The 25335-nt window shown below is 39.4% G+C and overlaps 2 protein-coding genes across 3 annotated transcripts; both read right to left on the bottom strand.

Annotated features, from left to right (window-relative positions):
- Window positions 1-450: 450 nt before the first annotated feature.
- On the bottom strand, window positions 451-4247 carry LOC144202705 (ras-related protein Rap-2a-like). The gene is made up of 2 exons (XM_077725604.1): window positions 3654-4247; window positions 451-1444 (listed from the first exon to the last, which is right to left on the bottom strand). The coding sequence occupies exons 1-2, from the start codon at window positions 3965-3967 to the stop codon at window positions 1207-1209; spliced, it is 552 nt and encodes a 183-aa protein (XP_077581730.1). The 5' UTR covers window positions 3968-4247; the 3' UTR covers window positions 451-1206.
- A 2872-nt stretch (window positions 4248-7119) lies between these two features.
- On the bottom strand, window positions 7120-22056 carry LOC144200254 (muscleblind-like protein 2a). Of its 2 annotated transcripts, XM_077722293.1 has the most exons (10): window positions 21808-22056; window positions 17651-17904; window positions 12591-12758; window positions 12325-12516; window positions 12007-12252; window positions 10664-10708; window positions 9355-9499; window positions 8940-8975; window positions 8694-8785; window positions 7120-8221 (listed from the first exon to the last, which is right to left on the bottom strand). In XM_077722293.1, the coding sequence occupies exons 2-10, from the start codon at window positions 17822-17824 to the stop codon at window positions 8207-8209; spliced, it is 1113 nt and encodes a 370-aa protein (XP_077578419.1). In that variant the 5' UTR covers window positions 17825-17904; window positions 21808-22056; the 3' UTR covers window positions 7120-8206. The 2 variants fall into 2 exon arrangements, with proteins under 2 accessions (XP_077578419.1, XP_077578412.1); XM_077722286.1 differs by lacking the exons at window positions 10664-10708; window positions 17651-17904; window positions 21808-22056 and having other exon boundaries at window positions 12591-12754.
- Between the last annotated feature and the right edge of the window lie 3279 nt (window positions 22057-25335).

Genomic DNA, 25335 nt, shown 5'->3' with positions numbered 1-25335 from the left:
CATAAAAGAAGAAAATATTATTATTCTTTGGAAATATGAAACTGGAAGCCATCTTTGTGCTTGGAAAAATGCGAGCGCATCCAACTCCGGAAATGACATCCAGATGGAAAATATGCTTTTCATTTTATCACATATTTTGCAACCAGGCTCATCTTAAAAAGAGGCCTCAACTTCTTCTTTGATTTTCAGGAAGCAATTCATTGTGTAAGTAGGGGCAACACTGTAAAAAATGCTCACAAAATAACCTAGTCCAATTTTTTTGTATTTTGTTTGGATTTTTTAGTATTTTTGTACATGAGTACTATTAAAACCATGAATATTATCTTAAATGAAAGAAAATGTAAAATTTTATGATTTTAAGGGTATAGCTTATGCCTAGAGGCAGCTAAAATGCAAGATAATACAATAATTATTTTATTCAAAATTGGTCTAATTAAAAAACATTTTTGAAGGTTTTTTTAGTGGCAAGAATTAAAGATGGTGGGAAAAATTATGCTAATTTAATGTACATTAAACACTGTCCTCAATTTGAACATTTTGTAACTTGGATTTTCAATACGCAATTCATTTTGTAAGTAAAGGCAACACTGTAAAAAATGCTCACAAAATAACATGGGCTATTATAAGTAGAAGCAACACTGTAAAAAGTCCTCACAAAATAACATGGGCTATTATAAGTAGAGGCAACACTGTAAAAAATGCTCACTTTTTTTGTATTTTTTGTGTACTTTTGTACATTCGTACTATTAAAACCATATGGTGGTTAAAATGGTGAATCAGGGTGACGGCTTATACGCAAGAAATCATCAAATTCAACCATTTTAAGGCCACTTCAAGAGTACCTCTTATACAGGGAGGCGGCTAATACGCCAAAAAATTCAGGAATAATCCAACTTTCCTCCCATTAGCCATGCTACAACGTTAGCCACATGTCCGGTACCGGCACCCCCGCTGAGAATCCCGTACCAAAAACGACCATTTCCTCCCATTTTGCACGTTTTGTCCACATATCCACTGTACCTTTCTGCTTAAAAAGACGGGAATGCTACGCTAACGATCTTGCCAGCCATAGCGGCTAACGACAACGGCTAACGATAGTCGCTAACAAGGCCTTTGCGCAAAGTGACCGCCCCCAAAAGGTCCCGGAAGCCACGCCATTGTTTTTTTTGGGGGTCTGGCAACGCCCTGGCGAGGTAGCCACGCCCTCTATTGGACGCTGCAGGTACTGCAGCAGGTTTGTCGGCGGTCAGGGAGCGGGCAAAAGTCCATCTGGCGTACGATTTCCGTAAAGAGTTGGTCCACCATTTCCTTGCTTTTGGCGGAGGTCTCCATGAAGGGACAGTTCCAGTCCTCGGCCAATGCCTGGCCTTCCTCGGGGGACACTTCCCGTTCCGCCTCCAGGTCCACTTTGTTGCCCACCAGTACCACCGGGACTTGTTGGTACCTGGGGACAAAGGAGACAGAAAAAACATGGAATCAATGACAGGAAGTGAGTTCAAAGTATCAGGAAGTGACTCAAATTTGTAACAAATGTCACAGAAAATGCCCAAAAATCAAAAGGAAGTGGTGTGCATTTCTGGGTCACTTTCTGTTTGTTGGTTACTTTGTGTAGTTTTATGCACATTTCTGGGTCACTTCCTGTTGTTGGATGCACATTTTTGGGTCACTTCCTGTTGTTTGATGTGCATTTTTGGGCCACTTCCTGTCGTTTGATACGCATTTTTGGGTCAGTTCCTGTTTGTGGGTCACTGTAGTTTTATGCACATTTCTGGGTAACTTCCTGTTGTTTGATGCACATTTCTGCCTCACTTGTTGTTTAAAGTGCATTTCTGTCCCACTTCCTGTTGTTTAATGTGTATTTCTGGGTCACTTCCTGTTGGTTAATGCACATTTCTGAGTCACTTCCTGTTGTTTAAAGTGTATTTCTGTCACTTGCTGTTGTTTGACACACATTTCTGGGTAACTTCCTGTTTGTTGATCACTTCCTGTTTGTTGGTCCCGCCCTGCCTGTTGGCCACTTCCTGTTATTTGATGCACATTTTTTCCAAGTCACTTCCTGTCCCTTTCTCTTCATTTTGCAACACTTTAGTAGCCATAGACAGCACTCAATCTTCAACTCATCTGAACTGTGATGGGAGGGGCCAATTCACTCTCCTCTCTGGCCCCTCCCCTTTCAAATGAACCAGACTTCAAACACCCTCCATTCTAACCCATTTAAACCCCTCAGGAAACAACAAAAACACCCTCCAAAACTATCAAATCTCCAAATCAATCTCTCGCTAACAGCTAGCGCTAACACCCCTCCTTCCTCCACTTTGAAGGCCCCTCCCCAGAGATTACTTTAGGCTCCACCCAGCCCTCCCTGACCTCCTGCGATTAGCCACAGCATGATTTTAGCGTGAATAATTCCTCTTTTGAAGTACCAGATGACAAGATTGCGCTAACACGCTAACACACTAAAAAGTGGGAAGATGGGCCAGGCCGGGCCACATTGTTTCCGCGCATTGCATTCCAGTTTGGACCAGTCAGTGGCTAATGGACGCCTGATGTCTTGTGGGCTACAAAGCCAAGGAAATTCCATTAGCTTCACTTGGCTTTTTGTGCAACTTTACCACATGTTCTGTGCTAGCTCAGCACAGAAAGTTCCAAAACGCTAGACCTAGCATTGAGGGCTACAATTAGCTTCGTTTATATGAGTAGGTTTGCCTATCGGGTGGGTGATAACAGCTAGCTAAACAGCTAGCTTCAAAATGGGGGGAAATGCTAACAGTTTGAAAGGCTGGACACACTAGTTAGCTTAATAGCAGAATCTAATTTTGAATGTTTATTGACTTAATTACATTGGTAAATATGTCTATTGGTTGATATAAAAGCTAGCTTAACAGCTAACTGGACACACCCTGGTTAAAATATAAATATTATTTTTTTATGTTTTATTGACTTATTTACATATTTAGGTTGGACTTTTGGTCAACAAGAACATTTAGCTAAACGCCTAGCTTCTACAAGAACAGCGAGCTAAACTGCTAGCTTCTATACTGGTGAAAATACTAACAGTTTTAAAGACACACCCTGGTTTGCATAGTAGACTTCCTTTTATTTTGAAATAGCAAACCCCTAAATGTTAGCACTATCATTTTGGGCCACTTCCTGTTTACTTTCACCAAAACTTCCACCACAAAAGTTGACGAAAGAACCTTCAAATAGTTACAAGTTGTTTTTATTTTGAAATAGCAACCCCTAAATGTTAGCACCGTCGTTTTGGGCAACTTCTTGTTCACTTTCACCACAAAAGTTGACGGAAAAAATCTAATCTTCCTTTTATTCTGAAGTAGCAACCCCTAAATGTTAGCACTGTCGTTTGGGCCACTTCCTGATCACTTTCACCATAACTTTGACAATAATTGACAAAAGAACCCCCAAGTTATCTCAACTCCCTTTTATTTTGAAATACCAACCCCTAAATACTATCATTTTCGTTTTGGGCCACTTCCTGTTCACTTTCACCAAAACTTTCCCAGCAAAAGTTGACTAATAAACCCCCAATTAATCTCAACTTCATTTTATTTTAAAATAGCAACCCTAACACATTAGCACGACAACAACAACAACATTCAGTGTCCAAAACCCCACACTCGGACTTCCTTACTCACCTCTTGACCCTGATGATCTGGTCCCTCATTGGCTTAATATCCTGAAAACTCTGATGGTTGACCAGACTGTAAACCAGGATAAAACCCTGGCCATTGCGGATATACAAGTCCCGCATAGAGGCGAACTGCTCGGTTCCAGCCGTATCCAAAATCTCCAGCACCGACGGGGACGAGTCCACTTCAATTTCCTTCCGGTAAAAATCCTCAATGGTCGGGTCGTACTTCTCGATGAAGGTTCCGGTGACAAACTGTACGGTGAGGGCCGACTTTCCCACGCCGCCGCTCCCCAGGACAACCACCTTGTACTCCCTCATCCTTCCCCCCCGTTTTTGAGTCCGTCTTTAACGGCCACAAACGCCGCGTCTCGAGCCAAACGAGCCGCCTTAAACACACCATGTGGACCGAACCATTCCAAAACCCCCCTCCACCTCCTCCTCCCGCCAAAGCGCCTTCCCATCCATAATGCAAAAACAACGGCGGCTATAATTAGACCGCGGGTGTGTGCGTCTGGCTAGTGTGCTAAAATGAACATGTTTTTTTTCTTCTTCTTCTTCCGGGCGGACGTTCTTCTTTCTTTCTTTTCCTCCCCAGAAGACAAACGCGCACAGGGAGGGGAGGGGAGGGTGGGGGTAGAAAAGGGGGAAAAGTGCGGGGAATCCACGCCTTTTTCGGTCTCGCGCATCGTTTCCGGTGCGTGTGGATGGAGGACTGCTAGTTAGCTAGTTAGTGAGTGAGTTGGCAAAACGGAAGTAAGCGACAAGCCCCCCTGGAGGAATGGATGCTTACCTGGTTTGACTTTCTGTCTGTTTTATGCTTTATTTGTGAGATTACTTGTGCTGCTTTTATTTTGTAGGAGGAAAAGGGATAGCTGAGTCATGGTGCAAAACAGGTGAGCTTAGTCTGGTAACTTAGCATATGTATGGGAAGGTATGGGGCTTAGCGCTAACTGTTAGTGATAGACAGAGGGTTGAGACAGGAAGTTACCCAGAAATGGACATCAAATAACAAGAAGTGACCAACAAATAGGAAGTGACCAACAAAAAGGAAGTGACCAAAAATAGGAAGTGACCAAAAATAGGAAGTGACCAATAAACAGGAAGTGACCAGCAAAGAGGAAGTGACCCAGAAATGCACATCAAACAATATAAAGTGACCAATAAACAGTAAGTGACCCAAAAATGCACATCAAAAAACAGGAAGTTACCCAGAAATGCACATGAAACAAAAAGTGACAAACAGGAAGTTACCCAGAAATGCACATCAAACAACACTGTGACCAACAAGCAGGAAGTAATCAACAAACAGGAAGTTACCCACAAATGCACAACAAACAACACAGTGACCCAGAAATGTGTAACAAACAACAGTGACCAACAAACAGGTGACCCGGAATTGCGCAACATATAACAGGAAGTGACCAACAAACAGGAAGCTACCCAGAAATGCACAAACAGGGAGTGACAAACAAACAGGAAGTGGAAAACAAACAGGAAGTGACCCAAAAATGTGCATCAAACAACACGAAGTGACCAATGATCAGGAAGTGACCAACAAACAGGAAGTGTCTCAGAAATACACAACATAGAAGTTTGACAAAAAAACAGGCGACTTATACTCCGGAAAGTACGGTAAAAAAAGAAGAAAGAAACAACTGAGACGGACTTTTCCAAATGGCTTTATTTCAATAATTTGAAACTACCTCGCTGGGAACAAAGCACGTTTAACAATTAGGAACCTAACGATAAACAATACTTTTTAAATAATAACAACTTAAATACATTTCATTTCTTATTTAAATAGAAAAAGAAAAAAAACTCGACCAGCAAATCCAGCATCCCAATCGTCTGCCGTTTGTCTCCCTCCAGTGGCCAATGCTGGAATTGACAGCAGCGTCGCTATTTAACATGGCTTTGGATGGCAGTTGTACTATTTTTTTTCTTCAAAATAAAAGAGTCTACAAATCGACAAAAAGAAAAGTTTAAAAGTTTAAGATAAGGCAACCGACAGACAGGAAATGACGTTTCAACCGTTTGAAATTGGGCAACACTCATTGGCTGCCATTGACGGAAATGGACCAATTGGCTTCGTTTTTCTTTACTGCACTGTAACTTTAAATATTTTTTGTTGTGAATAAGTATGTATTTAAAAATATTAATTTTATAACATTATTTTAAATTAATGTTAAGCTAAATTGAAAATGAATAAAATCATCATCAATTATGACAAATTCTTCAAAATAAAATGTTTTTGTTTCATAATGAATAAATAATAAATTACAAAAATGGAGAAAACCAGTTCCAGAATCCTAAAACTGATAAAAATGTAAACATAAATATACAAACAATACAATAAATACATAAAAAGGGGGAAATGACCCAAAGACAATATTTAGAATTATTTTTTTCATATTTTCTATTTTTCTTCCAATTTTAGTCGTCCATTAATTCTTTATTTGCACACACTGAAGTTAATATTTTAGAATATTTTTGAATATTTTAATAATATTTTGGAATATTTTAAAGAATATCTTGGAATATTTTAAAGAATATTTTGGAATATTTTAAAGAACATTTTAAAGAATATTTTTTAAGAATATTTAATGAATATTTTAATGAATATTTTGGAATTTTTTAAAGAATATTTTGGATCTTTTAAAGAATATTTTGGAATATTTTTAAGATGATTTGGGAATATTTTATATTAGGAATATTTCTAAGAATATTTCTAAGAATATTTCTAAGAATATTTCAAAGAATATTTCTAATATTTCTAAGAATATTTTGGAATATTTTTATGAATATTTTTATGAAGTTTTATGACTATTTTTATGAATATTTTTCATATCATTATAGCCATAAGACTGTCTATGGCAGTACAACAATCACCGTTTCCTCTTTCGATACTTTTCTTATATGCCTTAATTAAATTTAAATTCAATTTCATGAAAGTCATAACTACACTCCTTTTCAAGTAAAAATGTGACTTACAATATTAACATAGAATAAGAAATAAGCAGTTTACAATCAGTCTACTTTGTACACAATGTCATAGCCTTTAGAAAAATAGCAAAGTGTAGCAACATTGCTAGCTAGCGCAAGAAATAATAGCCTACTAGCATGAAAATGACATTTTAATTCTCTCTTTTTGGGGTGTAAAATTTTGTCTTGGTTTTCCCAAAACTCGTGGAAGTCAAAAACTAGTTTGACTTTGGGAACATTTCTTTTTGGGGATTTTTAAACCATATTTTCAGGGTTTAAAAAGGTCATAAATGTCCGTTAGCTTCGTCTTTGCTAGCTTAACAAGTTTGTTTACGTTTTGACCTGTTTTACAGTGACGTCATCCCCTATTGCACCGTATTTCCCGCACTAAAAGACTTCCACACTGTTTAATTTGCATGGAAATTTCCTGTACCTCCGTCTAGTGGCGTGACCCAGGACTACATTTTTATTTAGCACTGATGACAAACAAATTAAACAAAAAGTGCCAAAATTTGAATTTAAAAAAAATCTAATTGCCATATCATTTATTTAAATATAACGCATTATTTGGGGGGGGTGAGTGGTTAACGTGTCGGCCTCAAAGCTTTGAGTTCTGGGTTCAAATCCATTGTTTTTCTCAAGGTTCCCTGCGATTGGCTGTCAGTTGGCATAGACTCCAGCACCCCCTGCAACCCTAATGAGGATAAACTACCCACCACAACTACAGCGCCATCTCGTGGCTGTATAACAACCCACTATTTTTACTACATTGCCATCTAGTGGCTAAAAAAAAAAATCCCTAACAATGACTACAACCAAAACAGCTCACTGTAGTGGACCAATAACACAATTCCCTACTACTAGTACTACTACTACACGTCTTGGGTCTTCTCCAAGTACTCCAGTCTCCTCCCACATTCAAAAAAAACATGTTAGGCTAATTTAGCATTTTAAATTGACCTTAGCAACGACTAATTGTTTTTTTTTTTTTTTTGGCCGGCTACCAATTTAGGGTTTGCTCCGCCTCTGGCCTGATATCAGCTGGGATAGGCTCCAGCACCCCCCGTGAGCTTAGCGAGGATAAAAATGGTTCCGAAAATGAAATGATAATAAAAATGAAAGAGTTTATAATGCGGAAAATACGGTGCAATTATTTCACTCAAAAAAACAACAGCGCAAAAATGTTTTATAAATATTTAAAGTTGCAATGTGGCAAATCAACCATATATTTTTTTAATTTTCATAGTTATTTGCCATGATTTTTATATTTTTTTGTTTTAAATTTTAAAAAAAATTTAAAAAGAGGACTATGTCTATTCCACTAAAATGATTCCACTTTGAGATCTGGCTTATTTTGTGGCTGCTTTAAACTCATTGGCCGTCCAATCACTTTCAAACAGGAAGGCCGGAATTGAAGTCAGCGGACATCCAATCCCGTCGGACCACGATGGGACCGCCTCCCTCCGACCGGACCAATCAGTGGAGTCGGAACTGCCCCACCCCTTAAGTGTTGTTACCGTGAGTTTTTTAGCGCTTAGCACGCGGGATGTCGGACAGTCACGGTTTTGGGGGACGTCACTTCAGGATGATCTGAAACATAAATAAATAAATAAAAATAACATAATTATGTCAGGGAATGTTAGAACTTTGAAAAAGAAAAGATGAAAACTGTTGGTGTTGTGGTCAATTTTGTTTCTTTTTGAAAGGACTGTTGCTCATTAATTATTCCATTAAAATCCAACTGTCACTCAAATCAATTGAAATCTCAATATGAAATTATTGGCCATCTTAGTTTTCCGAGTTGTTAGCCGCCAAACATTAGCTGGTTCACTCCAAGCGCTAGTTGACTTAGCGCATGCTAACTAGTTCATTCATTTCGTACAAGTGGCTCTTTCAGGTAAAGTAATCCCTCAAATATCACGGTTAATGTCAATTAAACAATTTAGTGATCCTGGACTTTCGTGCATGGTAAGTCTTATTTATGCGCATATAAGCCGTACCCTCGTTTATGAAGGTTAGTGTTAGTTAGCACGGTGGAATAGTGGAGTGGAAGAGATCAAACCTGACTGGCTTGGGCGGCGGATGGAGATGCGGCTGCGGAGACGGCGGGGGGAGTGGGCGGGGCTGGTGTGGCAGCGCTGTACATCATTGGCACTTCAAAAATACAGTGAGTCAAATTATTTTGTAAAAAAAACAAAAGGATAAAAAATATTTAATGATTGTCTCCATTTTTTTATGATTGAAAAAACAATGAAAGAAGGTGAAAAATATATATATAGAAGGGGCGGGGTTAAGAATCGTAACTTACCGAGACTGCTAGCGGGCGTCATGCACAGGACTGATCCTGGGGGTGATGGAGCAAGGGCAGAGAAGAGAGAGAAAAGGGGGAGGGGGGAGAGTGCACACTTGTAGTTGCTAAGCGCCATTTTTTACAACCCATGATTCTCATATTCAATCAAAATCGCTCCCAAATGGCGTGTTTTTTGCTTCAATTCAATAATCAACCACGTGTCATTGCACATTTGCGCGCAAGAGGGAGCTGTTTCCACAATTTGAATGGAAAACTGCTTTAATGTGTTTATATTTATTTAAAATCCAATTAAGCAGGTTAAACGTTTTTCAAAGGTAAAACAAAAACATTTTTACTGAAGCGTTTATCCTCAAAAGGGTCGCAAGGGGTGCTTGAGCCCACCCCAGCTGACTTTAGGTGAATATAAGCTTACCCGTGGGGAAGAAAGCGGGCTGAGCGGAGCCCAGGGCTTGCTGGTAGTGCAAGACGGCCGGGTTGAAGAGGGTGCCAGAGCCGCTGTTGCTCTTGTCTAGCGCCGCCCTCTTGGCCAGCGGTTGTAGAGCGCAGTGGGGGAATGCCTGACCATACACAAAAACAAGAGGACACGTTATTGAAGTAGACTTTCCAAAAGTTTGCCGTCAAAAAAGCAGAGCTAACGAGTGCTATGCTAGCCAAACAGTGGGTTATACCAACTACATTCCTCAATCTAGTATGTCATTAACCCTTTAACTGCAGTAATCTCTCCAATATCGCAAATTCACTACTTTGCAATTATTTTCTGCTATTAATTCTTATTATTAAATATTATTACAGATTATTAAATAAAGAATTATTACAGATTATTAAATAAAGAATTATTAAATATTATCAAATATCATTCATTATTATTGAATATTAAATCTTATTAGACATTATTAAATATTATTAGATATCATTAAAGAGGGAAAAAAAGATCAGCCAATGGCTAGCCTAATTACTATTACATATTATTAAATATTAAATATGATTGAATATTAAATATGATTACATAATAAATATTATTAAATAATAAATGTTATTAAATAATACATATTATTATATATTATTCCTTATTAAGTATTATTGAGTATTATGAAGTAGTATTCAGTAGTATTCAGTAGTATTCAGTAGTATTCAGTAGTATTATGTAGTATTATGTAGTATTATGTAGTATTATGTAGTGTTCAGTAGTATTCAGTAGTATTCAGTAGTATTCAGTAGTATTCAGTATTATTCAGTAGTATTATGTAGTATTATGTAGTATTCAGTAGTATTCAGTAGTATTCAGTAGTATTTAGTAGTATTCAGTAGTATTCAGTAGTATTCAGTAGTATTCAGTAGTATTCAGTAGTATTCAGTAGTATTCAGTAGTATTCAGTAGTATTAAGTATTATAAAGTATTATTAATATTTTTCTTCATTGCAGCCTGTGTTTTTCGCATGAATTTTCACATTTTTATGAACTTTAAAAAAAATAAGAGAAAAATTGCAAAAAGTGAAGTTGCGATAATCGAGGGATTACTGTAATAAGTATTTCTATCTTTTTATTAAAAACTCGCGTAAAAATACTAAAAAAAATTACGACAACGGGCCGCCCCTCCCGCTTCAAACTGATAGGTCGCCCGGTGCTATCCACGGCGGTTAAAGAGGGATAAAAAAAAAAACAATAAGAACGGCCAATGGTTAGCTGCAAAGCAAAAGGTGAAAGGTCAAAGGTGAAAGTACCAGGTCTACGGCTGCCTCTGGGGGTCGCTTCATTGCTTGGGCGCTCTTTAATTAGCGGGTGGCGGCGGCGGCGGGCCAATGGGAGGCAAGCATTTTAACGGGCGGCAAGCACAGGTGCATCGTGGGAAACGGCATTGCATTGTGGGGAAGGAGGAGGAGGAGGAGGAGGAGGAGGCGGGACCAAAACAAAGAAACCAAAAGTCATACAAATGTGTACAAAACAGGAAGCATGCAGAAAATTAAGAATCACACAAAAGAAACCCTTCAGAATAAGAGTTAAAACAGGAAAATTCATCTTTAAAAAAATGGATAATGTTTCTTTTTTTAATCTCCAATTATTATTATAATTTTTAGAAGAAATAAATAAAGTTAAGAACGCCTACTTGCTTTTATTTTGGAAAGGGAGTTTGTTTTAAATAACAGAATTTTTACTTGGGAATTGAAATGTAAAATTCACTTCCTGTTCAATTGGGATAAACTCGAGTTACTTCCTATGGAATTTTGGTCACTTCCTGTTAAACTGAGGTCGCTTCCTCTTAAATTGGGGTAACTTGGGTCACTTCATGTTGAATTGTGGTGACTTCCTGTCGAATTTCCTGTCGGTTTGGGACAAATTTGGGCTAACAGGTCACTTCCTGTCGGTTTGGGACAAATTTGGGTCACTTCCTGTCGACTAAAGTCACTTCCTGTCAATCTGGGACAAACTCGGGTCACTTCCTGTCGAATTTGGGCTAACAGGTCACTTCCTGTCGGTTGGGACAAATTTGGGTCACTTCCTGTCAATCTGGTATACACTTGGGTAACTTCCTGTCTACTGCAACAAACTCGGGTAACTTCCTGTTGATTCGGGGCAAACTCGGGTCACATTCTGTCGACTCAGGTCACTTCCTGTCAATCTGGGACAAACTTGGGTCACTTCCTGTCGACTCGGGTCACTTCCTGTCAATCTGGGACAAACTTGGGTCACTTCCTGTCAACTAAAGTCACTTCCTGTCAATCTGGGACAAACTTGGGTCACTTCCTGTCGACTCGGGTCACTTCCTGTCAATCTGGGACAAACTTGGGTCACTTCCTGTCGACTAAGGTCACTTCCTGTCAATCTGGGACAAACTTGGGTCACTTCCTGTCGACTCGGGTCACTTCCTGTCAATCTGGGACAAATTTGGGTCACTTCCTGTCGATTTGGGTAATTTCCTGTCATTCTGGGACAAACTCGGGTCACTTCCCGTCTAATCCGGGACAAACTCGGCTCACTTCCTGCCCAGCCAGCCACCCCCTGGTCGAAAGGGACCCATGCGACAACGACGACGACTGCGGCGTCGACGGCGGGCGGCTGTCCTCACCACTGGCGACGGGCCGACGAGGTTATTAGCCTGGTGTTGGGCGGCCTTGATCTTGGCCTGCAGGTGTGCCGGCGGGTGGAAGTACTTGCACTTGTCGCGGGAGCAGCGGCTCTTCACCGAATCCATGCACACCGTCACCGTGTTGTCGCCGCTGTCCACGGCGGGGCTGTCGTGGGCGCACGGGTGGGCGAAGCGGCACTCGCTCTCGCCACGGACGCAGTTCCCCCGCTGGAACTCGCGGCAAACCTCCGCAAACCACATCAAACCGGATCAGGCTAGGCTAATATGCTTAATAGTCGCCGGGCAGAGTCCAGTTACCTCCAGTTTGTCGCTCCGTAGCAGTTTTGTGGCGGGGGAGGAGGACGGGGGGCTACCCGGGACCACCACGGGGGAGCCGGGCAAGATGTCCGCCGGCATCAAACCCACGCCGTGCGACATGGGGGTCAGGTAAGGGGCGTAGCTCAAAGCGCCGCCGGAGCCCAAGGTCAGCCCCTGGCCCACCGGGAACGTCTGCCCCCGGTGGAAAAGAGGCTTTAAAGCAGGCAGACAGAGGCGGAGGCAAGGGGGCGGGGTTTGGAGCTGACCACGGGTTGCACGGCGGCGCCGCCTGGAATCACGAACTGCATCTGATGAGCCAACATGGCGGCCGCCGTCTTCTGCTGGAGGAGGTTGTTGCGACCGTTGATCTCCAGCTGGGTTTTCAGATGCGCCGGCGGGTGCAGGTATTTGCAGTTCTCTCGCGAACAGCGGCCCTGGAAAACAGGAAGTGGCCCAAATTTAACAGGAAGTGACAACGCGTTCCCTAAAATGTACTGGAAGTGGCCTAAAATTTAGAGGAAGTGGCCCAACGTGCCCCAAAATGTAGCTAACTGAACCAAAGTTAACAGGAAGTGACACAAGTGTTGCACGAAATGGACAGGAAGTGGCCCAAAATTAACAGAAAGTGACATCATTCCCTAATATGGACCAGAAATGGCCCAAAATTTAGAGGAAATGACCCGAAATGCTCCAAAATGTAACAAACAGCCAAAATTATCAGGAAGTGACATAAGTGTTGCCCGAAATGTACAGGAAGTGGCCCAAAATTAACAGAACGTAACATCATCCCCCAAAATGCACCAAAAATTGCCTAAAATTTAGAGGAAGTGACCCGACGTGCGCCAAAATGTAGGAAATGGAGCCAAAATTAACAGGAAGTGACACCAGTGTTCCCCAAAATGTACAGGAAGTGACCCAAAATTAACAGGAAGTGATTGCATCATACGTAAAAATAACAAAGTGACTCCGGTGTACTTAAAAAAGGTACCAAAGTGAGCAAACATCTCACAACAGCACCCCATACTCTGCAGTGGTGGGTGGTGGTATTGCAGCGTCAAATTATGGATTTTTTATCGATTTTTTTTATTTTGTCAAAAAAATACCCAATAATTATTGTTATTATTTAATCTGCTTTCTCCCGCATTAAATTTGACTACATATGGTAAGGGTGTCGGACTTTTAGATAATATATATATATATATTTTTTTTTCTTTTTTAATAAATGGATTAAATGAAGTGGATTCAAAGCCCTGAATATTCTGTTTTTTATAAATCTAAAACAATATTTATTGTAGAATTTTTTAAAATATATTTTTAGATTTTACAAAATATTTTTTGAACTAAAAAGACAGAATAAATTGATTAAAAAATGACAATTATTTATTTAAAATCAGGAAATGTAATATACATCTATATCTATCATTTTAATTTGATCCTAAAACAGCAAATCGGCACTCATGATCGACTTTCTCAGACCGCACAAAATGATCCGGCGGGCCACATTTGGCCCCCCAACCGCCACTTTGACACCTCCCCATTAAAACATCGCAAAATGTTAAAAAAAATGAACCATGGGTGTTTTAGCCCCTGCGGTTTTGGCGAAGTGGCTAACGGCTAATCCAAGTGAAGGATGGATTGGCGCCCCGCTCGAGTTAATCTGATCATCTGCGACCTGCTGAGACATGGAACCCTTCATCTAATCTCACCCCATTTGGAAACATTCCATCCAGACGCCATTTTGGATCTCTAACGCAACATTTCCCATCCAATATGGCGTCCGGTGTATCACGGGTCGACGGTTATCCGTTTTGAAGCGGTGGAACTTTCTTTTTCGTCAAGTCGCGGTGCCTTAATCTCCGTAAATGGCGTCGACGTCTAATGGCCGCCCAGTTGGCTCACCGGCCCCCCCTATCTGCTGAGTATGTCGGAAAGAGGCTTCCGAGGGCGGATCTCCATCTTATTAGCTTCCTTCATCTGTCCTATGGATTAACACAGTGGTGTCCAAACTAAGTAATATGTATATGACATGTCATTTGATAAAAATGGCCCACATAAGAAGCTTCAATTCGGCCTATATTGAACTTTTGACCTTTAAATTAACTTGTCAGCTTTAACATGGAACAAGCAGGGAGGCGGATTCAGAAATTTTAAGTCTCTATGTTGGACGGTTTGGACAAGTTTAGAGAGAGAATCTTAACATATACACACACACACACACACACACCCATAAATCACAATTTATAAGGATTGTAGGCATGGCATCACCTTTAGCGGGTAAAAACCTTCCATTATTGAAGTATTTTGGATTCTGGGCCACAAAAAAACTCAATTCAGCCTCGTATGTTGCATTTTTCCGTTTTAACACTAGATGGCGCTAGTCACAGGGCCTTAATGTGAAAATAGAAATGTCTATTAGGATCCGACAACCATTTCTGGCCACTATAATAAATTTTAAGTCTCCACGTTGCACGGTTTGGACAAACGTAGCGAGAGAATCTTACACACACACACACACACCCATAAATAGTGATTTTTAAGGGTTATAGGCAAGGCATCGCCTTTAGCGGATAGAAACCTTCCATTATTAAAGTATTTTGGATTCTGGGCCACAAAAAAACTCAATTCAGCCTCGTATGTTGCATTTCTCCGCTTTAACATGAGATGGCGCTAGTCACTGGGACTTACCATGAAAATATTAATATTTATTCTGATCCGACAGCCGTTTCTGACCACCCTAACAAATTTCAAGTCCCTACCTGCTACGGTTTGGACAAACGTAGCGAGAGAATCTTAACATACACCCGTAAATCTTGCTTTTTAAAGATTATAGGCAAGGCACCGCCTTTAGTGGTTTAAAACGTTACATTATTGAAGTATTTTGGATTCTGGGCCACACAAAAAACCTCAATTCAGCCTCGTATGTTGCATTTCTCTGCTTTAACACTAGATGGCGCTAATCACGAGGCCTTACTATGAAAATAGAAATGTCTATTATGATCCGACAACCATTTCTGGCCACTATAATAAATTTCAAGTCTCTACGTTTGACGGTTTGGACAAACGTAGCGAGAGAATCTTAACATACACCCATAAATCTCACTTTTTAAAGATTATAAGCAAGGCATGACTTTTAGCAGGTCAAAACCTTAAGTTATGAAAATATTATAGATTCTGGCCCACACAAAAAACCTCAATTCAGCCTCATAAAATTATTAGAATAATATTTGGCAATATTAGGATTACTTTGTTATTGTTGCCATTGACAGTTTCTGATAAAAAAATACAGGATGACGGTATTGCGTAATCGTATTTCTATGCCATCCTTCCCAGGCAAAGTGGATTGGACGTCTATCCTTGTCAATTTGTTGCTGTTTTTAAACTTGATCTTTTGAAGAAACTTATTTTAAGCATGCTTTGATTTTTGTAAGAAAAGTTTGGACGACCCGGGAAGAAAAAAAATGACTTCCTGACACGAGACGGTGAGATCTAAATCTATTTTTTTCTTTGGCCCCGCCCCCTTCCTCATTTGTAGTGTATTTTTTGGTGTTATTTTTAGAGCGCCTGGAAAGCCAGCAGTGATTGAAAGCTTTGCTAAATTAGCAAAAGAGATGGCAGCTTTTCTCATGGGAATCCGGTGGCACACTTTTTTATTAGAAGTAGGACGGAAAAAAAATAGGCGCTGACCCATTTTATTCATTTATTTATTTTTAGTTCTCAACAGCTGAAAAATATGCCATATTATTTTCAATGCCCTCTGAATGGAAAACCTTTTATTATGGGTTTCTTTCATGGTGATCCATGTTTCCGACCCCCAAAAAACAGGAAGTGGAGCGAACAGGAAGTGACAAGTTCCATAGAAAGTGACCCAGAATTTCTTTAAATGAACAGGAAACTGTCCAAAATGTAGAAGAAGTGACTTAGGAAGCTAGAAGCTACAAGAAGTGACCAATGCACAGGAAGTGAACCGGAAGTTACCCAGGAAATCCTTCAACATAAGAGGAAGAAACCTAGAAAATCCTTCAAAGTAAGAAAAAGTGACCCAGAAAATCCTTCAAAGTAAGAAAAAGTGACCCAGAAAATCCTTCAAAGTAAGAGCAAGTGACGCTGAAAATCCCCCAAAGAGGAAGTGGTGCAGAAAATCTTTCAAAGTAAGAGGAAGTGACCCAGAAAATCCTCCAAATCACCAGGAAGTCACCAATGCACAGGAAGTGAGTCGGAAATGACCCAGAAAATCTATCAAAGAGAAAGTGACCCAGAAAATCCTCCAAATCGACAGGAAGTGCGTTGGAAATTAGCCAGAAACAGGAAGTGACCCAGAAAATCCTCCAAATCGCCAGGAAGTCACCAATGCACAGGAAGTGAGTCGGAAATGACCCAGAAAATCTATCAAAGAGGAAGTGACCCAGAAAATCCTCCAAATCGACAGGAAGTGCGTTGGAAATTAGTCAGAAACAGGAAGTGGCCCAGAAAATCCTCCAAAGCAAGAGGAAATGACCCAGAAAGTCCTCCAAAGTAAGAGAAAGTGACTCAGAAAATCATCCAAAACAACAGGAAGGAATTCTCCCAGAAAATCCTTCAAAATTAAGAGGAAGTGACACCGATAACCCTCCAAATAAACAGGAAGTGCCCCCTAAAAATCCTCCTAATCAACAGGAAGTGACTTGAAATCACCAACAAGAAATAAAAATGTCAGGCTTAGATGTTATTTCCAACCATCTGAGCATTTTATCCCCGAGGGCCGTCTCAACATGTTGTTTTGCTAGCAGCCAGGACCTCCCCAGAGGGCGACCAATCGTGCCTTGGAAGCACCCTAAGGCGTCCTCTCCTCGCACTGGGAAAAACAGACGGCCTCAAACTCAACTTACCACCAGCCAATTACCCGCTTCTGAATAAACGCACGCTAAATAAAAACATTTGAGGTTGGTTTGGTGTCCTAGTGGATTATCGGGTCGGCGTCACAGTTCTAGGGTCGAGGGTTCAATCCCAAATTTGGACATTCCTATGTGGAATTTGCATAATTTTTCCTGTTTTTTTTTTTTTTTTTTTTTTTTTTTTTTTTTAAGAGTCATTCACCTCCCTCCCACACCCAAAAAAATGCATGCTAGGTTAGCTAGCTATGATTGGTTGTCACCTATCTGCTTGCCACACTGTGATAAGCTCCGCCCATTCAGCGATTCCCCATAATACACTTGTACTTCCTTTTAAAACCATGAAAAAACGGTAAAAATGTGCGAATCGGGGCGGCTTATATGCGAGAAATTTGTCAAATTCGACCATTTTGAGGGAATTTGAGGGGCGTGGCTAATACGTGGAGGCGGGTCCTTACCTTCAAGGAGTCAAAACAGGCAATGACTCGTCCGTTTTCCACTTGGCAGCTTTTGGAAGGGTGTGCGAATTTGCATTCGTCGTCGGGACGCGAACACGTTCCCCTCTGGAACTGTCGGCACACTTCCAGGGTCAGCCATTTTGTGTCACGGATCGAGGTGACACTCAGAGCCATGGTCCTTCGGGAGGCATGAAGGTTAGCTTAGCTTAGCTTAGCATGTGGGAGGATGGATGTCGGGAATTTTTCCAGGGGTGCTGGAGAAAATAAGAGAGATAGAATGAGGATATGAAGAAGAAAGTGGAGCGAAATTTTGGGATTTTTATTTAGCCTTAGTTTTGGGGGGAAACATCGCCCTCTGGTGGTAACGGTGAATATGACGTGGATTACTTTATTGCGCTAATATGCTAGTTTGTGCATTCATCTTTTAGATTAGATGTGCTGTGAACAATTAAATTAATTAAATAAATAATAATTTTAAACTAATTTTAAAGTAAATTTAAAATATTTTTAAAATATTTTTAAAAAAATTAAAATATTTTTTAAATATTTTTAAAATATTTTTTAAATATTTTTAAAATATTTTTTAAATATTTTTAAAATATTTTTAAATATTTTTAAAATAATTTTAAAATAATTTTACAATATTTTTAAAATAATTTTGAAGTATTTTTAAAATAAAATAATTTTAAAATATTTTTTATTGCCGTTTCATTCGTCGGATCCCGGCTAGCCAAGCCATTAGTGGTTCAACACTTCTGGGCGTGGTTTAATTTCGCAAGATCTCCCAGAGGAGGGCGTCCGCCATTGGCTGTCCAAACGACCGTCAGGTGACCTTTTCCAATTAAACCCTCATTATTTTTAGAAGTCTTGAGGGAAGGAAGCTAGCCTAGTTTGTTAGCATGTACGGTTCTACGGTGGTGCCATTTTGTGTCAGTCACGCTCAGACTTCTCATTTTGCTTGGCCCATATTATGTCACTGGAAAAAAACGTGATAGCCTTGAATGCACCATAAGGAAAACACCCTGTTGGAAGAAAAAGGTCATGGCCCTGAATGCAGCATAAAAACAATGACCATAAACACAACATAAGGCAAACGTGGCGGTGAAAAAAACGGGACGGCCGTGAACAAGGCGCTAGACAGACATTGGAAAAAAACGTGACAACCATGAACGCAGCATAAGAAAGACGTAGAAAATTCGCAAAAGTCCTTAACACTACATAAAACAGACATTGGAAAAAACGTGATGGCCCTGAATGGACATAAGGCAAACTTGACGCTGGAAAAAACGTGATTACGCTGAACGCAGCATAAGACAGTCGTATGGAAAAAAACGTGAAGGCCCTCAACACAACATAAAACAGATAGGGAAAAAACGTGATGGCCCTGGACGCACCTTAAGGCAAACACAGCACTGGAAAAAACGCGACGAGCCTGAACGCGGCATAAAGCAGCAAGAATGCATTACTAGCGGCATTATCAGATCTTGTGGATTAGCGGCACTGGCTAAAGCTAAAGCCAGCTGGCGAGAGCATTAGCTTACTAGTCTTCTTAATTGAATGGTTTTGAGTCAGCGGAAATGAGGTGTCCGTGTCCCCCAGCGAAAGTCCTTGCTTGCCTTGACCTACAAATACCTACAAATACCTCCCAGGCCAACTATTAGCATTCTCGCTTTTCGCTAACGGTAATGCGGCTAACTGTTAAGGGTGCAATCCATTTAGATGGCGAACTAAAGTTTTTTTTTCACGGTGTGATACCAGTAGCCAAGTGGCTAGCGTGTAGCATCGCCAAAAAATAAGCAGGAAGCGACCAGAATTAGACAGGAAGTGACCCCAAAAAGACAGGAAATGACCAAAAAATGCCAGAAAGTGACCTGTAAAGCACCCACAAATTATCGCATATAGTCCAATCTATGATTTAAAAATTCATCACATTTTTATTTTACCCACATACTCGCATAGTCGTTTGATTTTACCAACATAATTCATTTTAATTGAATTAAAACGGAATTAAGTGATTTTTTGCGAAGGTTTTTCAAAATAATTATCATTAAAAAACAGAGTACCCGGAAAAAACCCACACAATTCCTTATGATAAAAAATTGTTAAGTTTGATTTTACCCACATAATTGTTACAATTTAATTGAATTACAAGTGAATTTTAAGTTTTTTTAATGGAGTACCCACAGAAAACCCACACAAGCCCTTGTAATATTTTTTATCTAATAATATTACGATTTATTTTCGGTTCATTTGTTTTAGGCTTCTTTTAAAAATGCCTTTTTAGTTTTCCAAAAGGTTTTTCAAAATAATAATTATCATTAAAAAAAGACAACCATTCACTCCCACCTAGAAAACCCACAAATTGACAACGACACTTGAACGCCTCACTTCCTGTCCGGACTTTTTCCCGCCACACACCGGACCAGTCCTAACTAGGAGCCTGTCACACCCACACAACACACTGCAGCAAACTCACCCACCGCTTTTGTCCTCCCTCCCTCACGTCCCCTCCAAGGGCGAGCGGACACCTCCCTCGGCGACCACTCCTTACCCGCGCGAAAACCAAGCGGCAAAGCGAGAAGCACCGGCCAGCTATAAACTATTTAGCCGAAATCATCCGGGGAAAAGCCACCCGTTATAACGCTCTAAAAATCCGTCCCCTTCCTGTCCGGCGAGCCTCGGCCAATCAGAGAAGAGCCTCCAGGGACGGCGGCTTCCCATTGGACGAGAGCGAGTAACGTCCCGAGAATGATAACTTCTCACGTCATTTTGATCAGAGCGCTCAAATGTCGTTTTTTTCCGGAAGGTCTTTGAATGCAACACGGCTGGGCTGGGACGTAGTATTGATATGTCCCACCATCCCCCCCAGGACACAAACGCCCCACGCCGACAGACACTCCAATTATTCCCCCACGTGGTTGTCCTCTAAGCTCTTTTGCGGGTAGAATTTTAATCATAAATGGAGACTGGGCCGCCCTTTATCGCGTAGGTTTCCTGCGGGAAAATGACAAGGAGTCAGAAATTGCGACGGTGGAAAGTGGTTTGGGCGTCGGCTTGACGGTTGTGGGGTCGAAGGTTCGATTCCAGGTGGGGTTTTTTGAGGTGTTAGCATTGTTTTGGTGGGTTTTCTATGGGTACCCCAGTTTTCTTCTCACATTCTAAAAAGATACATGATAGGCTAGGTTGAACGCTAGCTATGATTGGTTGTCCCCTGTGATTGGCCGGCCACTCATTCTGGGTTTGTCTCCGGGTACTACAGGTCCCTTCCACATTAAAAAACCATGCATGCTAGGCTAATTTTAAGCTAATGTGTCTATCGCTAACAGCAATTGGTTGTTTGTCTCCTGCCCTGCAATTGGCTGGCCAATCAGGGTGTACCATGCCCAATAATCAGTTGGGCAAAGCTCCAGCACCCCCCGCGACCATTGTGAGGATAAAATAAATTATAATGAGTTATTTTGGAATTCTATCCTTTACTTATGGTATAAAAATCAATAAAAGCGTGACTTGAATCACTGTACGTCGAATGTTTGGCCCCCCCCCGCCATCTCCACACAGTAAGGGCCCACCTGGGATCGAACCCTCGACCCCAGAACTGCGAGGCGGACACTAACCACTCAAAAATTGCAGTAAAAGAAATAAATGAATTAGAAAAATAATCATGATAATCAATGCAACTGAAACACAGAGCATTCGTCAGTTTTGGGGAGCATTTCCGGTTGATTTTTCGTCATTTCCTGTTTAGTAGCTCAACAGGAAGAATGCCCCCCCCTTTTCAACAACATCAACACATTAAAAACTGAAATAAAAAATATTTCCCATGTAAATTTCTATTTGTACCTTCATTAATTTAGTTTATATCAACATTGTGGACATGTACAAACCTATTTACAACGACAAAATATATTTTTAAAGTATTTATAACATTAAATAATCGGCTCCAAACTGCCTTTTTTAAAATACACCCCTAAAAAAGTCACTTTCCCTAAAGAAAAGTCAAAAGTATTCACATTAAAACAGCTGTCCTCTGCCTCAAAAAACGCTTAACACAACAACAACAATAAAATAATTATTGGAAAGCAACATAAACCACGAGGTTACCGTTTAAAGCACTAGCAAAAGAAGCTAACCGCTAAGCTAACTTCCGACTCGCTTACCTTGATGGCGAACCTGTCACATCCAGCTGCGCGTGGCGGGCGCTCCCCTCTCCGTTCGGAGGCGTGGGCCGGCAAATTAACACCCCGCAATGGCTAACATGCTAACACCGTCCCCTACTTTACGTCGGGTAACTTTTAAAAGCGAAAGAAATATGTTTTTAATGGAGTATCCGCTAGAAAAGGTGGGCTAGCTGGCTCACTACTTTTAAAGCTCAGGAGGAAGCAACAAGCGATTTTGACAGTTCGTGGACGAGTCCAAATGCCGCATGTGGTGGGGGCGTTTTAAAACACAAAGTTGTATATAAAAATATTTTTTTAAATCACAGAAGCAGATATAAGTACATGTTATGTTCATGTGTTGATTTTTAGCACATGTGGTGTCAAATTCTCCAACAATAGTGAGTGAATAAACACTTTGAAGAGGCGGTTTAGAAAAGAAAAACACCCAGGTGTGACGTCAGTGGTTCAGTCCAACAGAAGCAAGAGAAAAGGGAGGGAGAGTTGTTGTCATGGAAACATTGAATCTCTCTGTGGCCACTGATTTATGAACAAATCAGTGTTTGTCTATCAAATGGCATGATGGGAAAATATTTCATTTATTAGACGATTAAAAATACTCATCATTTTAATATTTTTTTATTCATAAAAATTGCTGATAGACGTCTAATATAATTTAACTGGGAGGCCCAGGATTGACCTTTCACAAATTGAGTAATAGTGGGCTAACTCCCTTTTTTTCCACTTTTAAGTGATTTGTGCCATAGGCGACCAATCCGTTCAGCCTCGGAGGCCTAGTAGCGACCATTCACAAATTTAATTACCGAAAGCAAAAGTGGGCTAACTTCATTTTAGCCATTTTCTATAAATGCTTGACTTACCCTTTGACACCAATAGAGATCTAATCAATTTTTTGACCGATTTTACTCACAGTGACCAATCACCAATTGGGTCACCGAGAGCAAACATGGGCTAACTCCATTCTTTGCCATTTTTTATAAAAACTTTTCAGTCACCCTTGACACCAAAAGACATATATGATCCAATTTTGACCGGATTTACTTGCAGCGACCAATCACTGATTGGTCACCAAGAGCAAAAATAGGCGAACTCCATTTCCGCCATTTTCTTTAAATGCTCCACTTACCACTGACACCCAAAGACAAATAATCCTTTTTTGACCAAGTTTATTCACAGCGACCAATCACCGATTGGTCACCGAGACCAAAAATGGGCTAACTCCATTTTCTGCCACTTTTTAAAAAAAACTCTTCAGTCACCCTTGACACCCAAAGACATCTCACCCGTTTTTGACCGTATTTACTTGCAGCGACCAATCACCGATTGGTCACCAAGAGCAAAAATTGGCTAACTCAATTTCCGCCATTTTCTTTAAATGCTCCACTTACCATTGACACCCAAAGACATATAATCTTTTTTTGACCAAGATTATTCACAGCGACCAATCACAGATTGAGTCACCGAGAGCAAAAAAATGGGCGAACTCCATTTTTTTCCATGTTGCCATTTTCTATGTAGCTGCCATTTTCCTGAATTGAAAAAAAAAGTTATTTACACAGGAAGTCATGATTTATTGTTGTCAATTAAATAGAGAAAATTAAACAGTATATTTATATTTTTTTGTATAGATTTCAAGCAATATTTTTTCAAAAGTGACTGAAAAATGGCGCGGCAGGAAAAGGACAGATTAGATGGCGACTTTTCATGGGGGACAACAACCCAGGGCGAGGGTGATATCGATCCGGGACGTGGCTAATTGAGCGCACCCGATTAGCAAAGCTTTTAACCCAAATGCTTATTGCGGCTAACGGTTTTTTTTGTGGATGGAAAGCGTTTTAGGGCCCGCCCACTCCATCAAATCGTTAATAATTGAGTTTAAAAAAAAATCTTATGTATAGAATACATATGTCATAAATGTATTTTTAAGTATAAAAATGGAATTTACGAGTTGATAAAATGTCCCATTTCTGATCATTTCATAGAAAAAATATCATTTTTATTTGTATTATTTGTATTATTTGTATTATTTGTATTATTTGTATTATTTGTATTATTTGTATTATTTGTATTATTTGTATTGTTTGTATTATTCGTATTATTTCTATTATTTGTATTGTTTGTATTATTTGTATTATTTTTATTATTTGTATTATTTGTATTTTTTAAATTATTTGTACTATTTATACTATTTGTACTATTTGTACTATTTGTATTATTTGTATTATTTGTAATATTTGTATTAATTGTATTACTTGTATTATTTGTATTATTTGTATTATTTGTATTATTTCTATTATTTCTATTATTATTTTTATTATTGTTTGTATTATTATTTGGATTATGTATTAATATTTGTATTAATATTATTTGTATTATAGTTTGTATCATTATTTGGATTATGTATTATTATTTGTGTTAATATTATTTCTATTATTGTTTGTATTATTATTTGGATTATGTATTATCATTTGTATTAATATTATTTGTATTATCAGTATTATATTTATTATTATTATTAAAAATCGTCATTTTTAGAGGATCTTAATCATGTCAAATGTTTTTTTTATAGTTTTTAAAATATGTTACTATATTATTACTATATTTTGTAGTAAGATTTTCAATCTGAATTATGAATTACATGAGAAAATTATCCAATTGAGAAAATTCCTGATTTCTCTTAAACGCACCACACGCACTTCTTATAGATTTTTCGCGGGCCACGCCCACACGGCGCCCCCTCGGTCGACTGCGGTTATTAGACTATACATTAGCGTCACCATGGTGATTTGCTCTCCCACTCAAACTGTATTTAGGTGGGTGGAGGAACAGTACGCATGCGCGTGGACATAAATCAATTATATTTAGCTGAAAAATGAAGACATTTAATCGGGAAAGTGAATTAGACGAGAACAGATGGCGCATATCAATGACGCTTTTTTTCCTTTGACAATGTACGAACTTCTTTTCAACTAAATCATGTTTAGGGCTCCATCTGGTGGCTGAAACTATGAACAATGATATATATATTTTTTTTAAATAAAAAAAATGACAATTTAAATCATTGAGGGCAGAAGATAATAAATAAAAATGAGTCGTAAAATTATTTTATCCCGGAACAATTGAGTTTGATTTATTTAAAGGGACAGTACATATTAATGACGATATAGTACATATTTATGAGTATATAAGTATAAATATGTAAGATTATAGCCAACACGTGATTATTCAAGACAGGTAATGTCTATAACATTTTCGAATGTAAAAAAAAAAATAAAAGGGCAGTTTGATTGCAGCGTTTAATACTTTAAACTGTCTTTAGGGGGCACTATTGCACTGCAGGAATGAAAGGAAAACTAAAAAACGGAATATTTAGGTCTTTTAATCCATGATTGTAATTTTTTATTCCATTTTTTTCAGATTTTTAGTTCAAAAATCATTTTAAATATTTTAAAGAAACCTAAAACAAACAGTGTTTTAGATCTATTAAAAAACTGAATATTTAATCCACTT

This window comes from Stigmatopora nigra, chromosome 1 (genome assembly GCF_051989575.1).
Source record: "Stigmatopora nigra isolate UIUO_SnigA chromosome 1, RoL_Snig_1.1, whole genome shotgun sequence".
NCBI classification, from domain to species: Eukaryota; Metazoa; Chordata; class Actinopteri; order Syngnathiformes; family Syngnathidae; genus Stigmatopora; species Stigmatopora nigra.
This window is presented reverse-complemented; position numbering and strand designations above follow the sequence as displayed.

Coding starts and splice junctions, on each gene's coding strand:
- LOC144202705 (XM_077725604.1), bottom strand. CDS start 3,967: ATGAGGGAGTACAAGGTGGTTGTCCTGGGGAGCGGCGGCGTGGGAAAG. Junction 1,445..3,653: donor CAGATCATCAGGGTCAAGAG/GTGAGTAAGGAA, acceptor CTTTGTCCCCAG/GTACCAACAAGTCCCGGTGG.
- LOC144200254 (XM_077722293.1), bottom strand. CDS start 17,824: ATGGCTCTGAGTGTCACCTCGATCCGTGACACAAAATGGCTGACCCTG. Junction 12,517..12,590: donor GCGCCGCCGTGCAACCCGTG/GTCAGCTCCAAA, acceptor CACCGGGGGCAG/ACGTTCCCGGTGGGCCAGGG. Junction 9,500..10,663: donor CAGAGGCAGCCGTAGACCTG/GTACTTTCACCT, acceptor GTGTATGGTCAG/GCATTCCCCCACTGCGCTCT.